Source organism: Cebidichthys violaceus, unplaced genomic scaffold (genome assembly GCF_023349555.1).
Source record: "Cebidichthys violaceus isolate CVI_PGR_0920_01 unplaced genomic scaffold, fCebVio1.0.p SCAF_160, whole genome shotgun sequence".
NCBI lineage: Eukaryota > Metazoa > Chordata > Actinopteri > Perciformes > Stichaeidae > Cebidichthys > Cebidichthys violaceus.
The window spans coordinates 189,792-195,996 of NW_027176330.1; the positions used below are offsets into that span (position 1 = coordinate 189,792).

Here is a 6,205-nt window from a genome sequence, read left to right on the forward strand (position 1 = left end):
TGAGCATGATATGACGCCTGCCCTTTGAGCATCTACGCGTAACCCCTGTGTGTTTGCAGGAACATCAGTGTGCTGCGAAGTCGTGCGGCCGGCCAGGCGGAGGGCAGTTCTTTCCTCCAGCAGCGCGACTACATCATCATCGTTTTCCTCATCCTCCTTCAGGTCCTGATCAACTACGTCTTCAAGTAGCAGCCATACCCAAAGGAGAGAGAGAGTGGTGCCCTCACACACACACACATACACTCACTCAATACACACCCAATCAACATTAAGAGTCACGACTTTGAGACGTGAACTTTGACCTCTCACAATAAGGGACTATCTTCTTCTGTCTTTATTAAATCCAACTACACACGTCCAGAAAAGTGGAGACTCCCACACAAAAAGAGACTTTTTAATAAAACGTGTTTATTTTTAACCAATCCATTCCAAAACTCTGGGGAGATCCGCAGATTTCAAAAGCAAAGAGGAGCGGCGATTAGGAAAAGTAGTTGGAGGTGAGATTTTGTCCTGATGAAGTCTCAACTGCCGCTCTGGAGCTTATTGATTTGCCTTAATGTAAGAGGCAAACACAACAGCCATTTTTTTTTTCGATGGAGTGAAACTACTTCATGATTCACATTTCACCTCAAACAACAGGGAACCTTTTAACATGGAGACGGGTACCATAGCTCATATGGTAACGCAGTCTAAAGAAAAGTATACCTTTAATTTTCATGTTGTTTTTTTTATCGTTTTGTTTCGTTGCATGGTGTGTCCTTTGTGAAAAGGGGTCTGCTTGGAACAAAAAGCGGTGATAAGGGAGAGAAAAACAAAGTGGTCCAATCTATGTGACTTTTATTTTTTTATTATTAGATACTTTGATATGAGCCAGGGTTTCCATGTGTGGAAATGGACTGGGAAGACAAATGACACAAGTGACATTGTCAAAAGGTACAGAAGCTATACTTTCTGCTGTATATTAAATCTTGACCTTTTGCATACTAAATCAATGTTGAAAAAAAGAAGTCGGCGTCATTGTAGGCTGTAGGTAACATGTACAGACCGTGGAGCGTGGTTAGAACATTAGCCCTATGTACAGTATTTTGTCTAAAGACACAAATGCACTGGAAATGTCAAATTTGTGTTAATAATATAGTTTTTAATCAGTTAAACCTTTGTGAAAAATGGACATGACAATACTTTTACATCATTGCTCTAAGGAGATCTGGAGCGTCAAAAGAGGGTAAAAATATGTTTTTTGTGATTTTTTTTCATGAGCTTCAGTGACCACTGCCCTAGTTTCAGGTAAAGGGAGTACGTTTTAATCAAAGTCTAAGGTAGTCTGTAATCGGTCTTCTTAGACCTTATGACAAGTTAAAGGAATATAATAAGTAATGCACTTATTTGCTTTCTTGCTTAGTTAGATGAGGAGATTGATACCATTCTCATGTGTGTATGTTCAATACAACTAGTAGCTGGTTAGCTTAGCATAAAGACTGGAAACGGAGAAAAAAAGCTAGCTTGGCACCGTCCAGAGGTAGCAAAACAGTTGATATCTTGTTGGTGTTATCTGTAAAAAATTCTAAAATATAAAGACAACACACATTGTTTGTACATTGAGTTATGTGCAATGTAACCAAAACTTGTTGTTTTTACACTTTGGATTTTGTACAGATTAAATAAATAAGATACAACTTGTTAATTAGAGACCTTGAGGAAGTACTGGTGGGCTGATTTTGTTACTGGTGGGCGGAGCCAGGCTCCGTTTAGAGTCTTTATAATAAGCTAAGCAGTTGCTCTCTTTAGCGTCATATTTATAGTACAGACGGAGTGGTATCAATCTTCTCATCTAACTTTTGGTGAGAAAGTGAGTATTTGTATTTCCCAAAATAAATTCTTAGCTGTTCTTTCAAAATTAGTTTCAGGGTTACGTTGTGCTACCACATAGACAAAACCTAAAAGATGTAAAGACTAGCTGATCTAAAGATTGGTCTCTCAATATTAACAACAGACTCCAGACCAGGCCATAGACGAGAAAACTCTAAACGTTCCCCTTAGCTGCTGACTGCAGCGCCTTTCATGGCAAAGACAAATTCAGAGCATCGATCATTGCTTTCAGTGCTTTTGTGCCTCAGATGTTAACCAGGATAACTAGTATAGATACTTTAGTAAGCTACTGGTGGGAGGAGGAGATAGACTTTTTCTAACTACTACTATCACCACAGTAAACCATTCCAAATGTACGCAAGTACCAGCCAAACTCTGTGTGTAGAATAGGAGTCGACCCCGTTCACTGTGTAAATACCCAACGGGACGACTCGTTCCTCGCGAGTAGTGTGGTGTTTTAACACCAAGGTTCACAATACAGTAACTCCCGTGCTCTGTGCACAAGCCAGTCTTTTCAACCTTGTGTGTCTTTCTGTCCACTGCTCTGTAGATACACATGGACATTGGCAAAAAAAAGAAAACGGATTAGTGAGGTACACAAATTAGATTCCAATCGCAAATTTATCCAAAGGGCCTCAAGACGTTGCTGTTATTTGTCGCGTAGTTGCAAAATATGAAGATGTTTTTTGAAATTTTGTGAGTGTACACTGTGGTTCTAAGCTGTTGCCTTTAGGAACAAGATTTTGCCATTTTAAAGACTCGGGGAAAAATGGCTGACATAATACCCTGAAAATGTACAGGCTTACGAGGACGATGACTTATGAGGACTAAACAAGTCAAGGCTGTGTTTAGCACTGTCAAACAGAAAACAAACTTTGGTTTTAATCATTCTTCAGTACCAACCGAGAAAGAAGGCAGCATATTAGAAGCCACACCTGACCTTTTTACCACACGGTTTGTCAGGATTTTCCACCAAAGATGAAAGTAAAGTACAGCTAATTGAGGCAATTCAAAAAATATCCAAAACACTTGGGGACCGTATCTGAACATTGATTTTGTATATCTCTTCGTCTGTCATGATGTTAGCCTTGTCGACGTTTACATATCCAATTGCCTCCGCCGTCAGCAGACTGTTGAGCGATGAAAACTTTGTAACGCTAACACAGGTATAAAGAAAGACTGGGAGCAACGTTGGGAGCCAACCGTACCCCCGTAAGTTACCCGGCTGGCCCGTGTGTATCTGTACGTGTATTTTTGTGTATCCTCATTGCCTCGATTGCTCATTTTAAATGGAGAATCCAGATATTAGAATGTGGAGAAATAAGTATATACCAGTGCCTTCTAGAGTCGAACTGGGGAGGGGGTAGATAGGGGATTTATTGGAGGTGGTAGGAGGTCAGCGGGGGGGGGGGGGGGCATACAAAGTCTCCAAGTCTCAAGGTGAATTAATGATGATGGCAATAATCTGGAATAACTGCATATGTTGGACTCTGGCTTGGATTAGGACCATGGCGACGGATGTAGTCACTGTAGTGTTTTTGAGCAGACGTGCCATACGAAGCCTTAGAAAACGAGTCTGACTCGAGAGCTCACCACCCACCCAGCTCCTGCCTCTCCCCCCCCCCCCCCCCCCCACCGAAGCAAATCACCCGTAGGTTTTCCGGATGCTGATTCCTGCCACAGGAGAGAGAGAGAGAGAGAGGGAGGGAGAGAGACCACTCCTCTACGTTGGCATAGTCGCCCCTCTCTCGCTCTCTCACATACCAAAATTCAGAGGGGAAATAAACATCTTTGTTGTCCGTTGTTGTTGCTGTCTCTGTAAAATAATACATTTTATTTATTCCTCTTTTGTATGTGGGTCTATGTCCATTTGATTCTGCTTGTAGCATTAGGTCAATGCTGATTTTAAAATTATACGCAGTTGGTTTTATCCCACAACTCATTACTTGACGTCACACACAAGCGACTGTCCTAAACTTGTGCACACTGTCAATGTCAACTGCCCCCCCCCCCCCCCCCCCCCACACACACACACACACACACACACACACACACACACTCTTTTTCCAGTCTGAGTATGTGAATATATATTTACTGTATCTCCATATAACTTCCTGTAAGTTTATGGTCACATGTAACATAACACAGAATAAAAACAAATGACATCCTGGGGTCGTCAATCTGTTCGGTGTAAAAACACATCACTGTCTATAGCAACTGTATTTTTGCTTTTTTTTATTCATTCGGTCGTTATTGACATTGTATTAGAGGGTGATGACTGTCATTACTGTTTAGATTATCTGTCCATTACAAACAAGCGTTGCAACATCTAGACCTAAACATGAACACGGTATCATTATGCAAATTACTAAAACATGTCAATGAGGTTAAGTCAAATATTCATTTGGAAATAGGTCTCTGTAATTCAGGCACGAGAATAACATTTAAAGAACATCAGAAAACAAAAAGTGGAAAATAAATTAATAGAAATAAGACTCATAGATTGAAACTGCCCTGGTTCGTGTGTGCGTGCGTGTTTACATCTTATCTTTGTGAGGACTAACTTCTGTTTTAGACCTTCAGAGTGAGGACATTTTGGCCGGCCCTCACTCTTTCCGTGTGAGCGAGGGAGAGAAATGGTTCAAAATAAATTGGTTTGGGATTTTATAGATTTAAATCGGATTTATTTAAATATGTTCTTATCATTTTATAAACAATTTAATATTTTTCCAGTTATAAAGGAACTGAATTTCTTTTTAGCTTTCATTTAATTTTCATGTGTATTTTATCAGCTGGGACAAAACCACATTTCACTCCTATCTGATAGATTCATGTGCACACTAGATCAATGAAAATTAAGTCTGGCATGTCTTTCCCCTTTTTTGATGCTGGTGCAGATGGTGGTGAACTAATTAACTAATTTATGACACTGGAAAGGCTTAAGCAGCCAGTTGATGACATTTTGAGTTTCATCACTGAAATATAACTTTTCATACTTTTATTGTTTATTATTTTTTGTCAGAGGTCCACTTTTTGATTCAAATGATCTGAAGGTTTTACTTGTGACACATATAGACAATGTATGCTGTGAAATGCAAGGTGGCATACTCTGAGGTTAAGCTAAAAAAAATCTTGCGTGCACTGAATAGTAATTGGAATGACTAAATATAATAATTAAAGTTGTATATGTATAAATACAAATGAAGATGTGTATAGTTGCCCTATTAACAATGTATTTACTCTAATAAGCTATTCAAATGTTTAAAGGCAACATTTATCATCTAAAATGTCAAGTGATAAAACCACCTAGTCATAATTTTCAAGATTGTGTAAAGCAGCTCATCCACCGGTAGAGGGTGGTATAGTCTGCCTCCAGCTGTGCACCAGTTGGTTTGAGCTGATCAGACCTGTCATTGTGATTTCCTGAACCACTACCATCTACATCCAGCTGTGAGCACTCACCTCTATTATAGGTTCACTATCACTTCTAATAATCTGACACTTTGTAGGTTTAGCCTGGAGGTCACAGAGGGTTGAGGCTGGACTGCTGCAGTTTCATATTCATGAATCAGCCACTTGGGGATTGTTAAAGTGCCCTTGAGCAGGGCACCGAACCTCCAGCTGTTCCAATAACTGAGGCAGGAGACTGTTGCATCAACAATAGGTAAGAAATGGATTTAGGGCTTGTTCTCAAATTATGTTCTATACTTTTTATTCAGTACCAGTTAATTTATCCATTATAGGTCAGAATGGACAAGAAAGAATATTGAAATAGAGAATTACAAGAGATGACAAGAAAAATGGAAACATGAAACAAAATAACAGTTCAGTGATTTTCTTTACTAAATATTCTGTACTTTTCTTGTCTTATAAGCGATTGTCACAGTTATTAATAAGCATTACAGTATATATCAAGTACTCAGACATTACCAATTCCTTGAAAGAATAATGGATTTGAGAACATGACGTTTTTTCCTGAGAAGATATTTATAGATATTTAAGAAAACCAATAATAACACCCAACCACTGTGCTTGAATTACACCAAACTGCACCTAGACGGTCTTTAAACGTGACGTCTCAGTGAGCTTGAGCAGCCCTCGCCCATCCAGGCAGTTAGTTAGATCCATTGGCAAGGCGTCCCCAGTGCCATTTCATCAGCCAAGAACGTCGCCGAAGGTGCATAGAGCAGAACAGTCCTTTCTGTCCATCTCCGATAACAAAACATCTGATATCAACCCCCACTCTGTCCCTTCCCTACTTTGCTCCCCTGCTTTCCATCAACAGAGGTGCTGCCATGGAGGGAAGAAGGGAGAGAAAGGAAACGTGGTAGAAGAA

The 6,205-nt window shown here is 39.8% G+C and overlaps 1 protein-coding gene across 1 annotated transcript in view; it reads left to right on the top strand.

Annotated features, from left to right (window-relative positions):
- Positions 1-4,037, top strand: part of LOC137873349 (oxysterol-binding protein-related protein 8-like) — a 65,746-nt gene extending 61,709 nt beyond the window's left edge. Inside the window, exon 22 of the mRNA XM_068711548.1 lies at positions 60-4,037. Within this exon, the coding sequence (XP_068567649.1) occupies positions 60-189 (130 nt within the window). The 3' untranslated portion in view covers positions 190-4,037. The remainder of the gene's footprint in view (positions 1-59) is intronic.
- Positions 4,038-6,205: the final 2,168 nt, after the last annotated feature.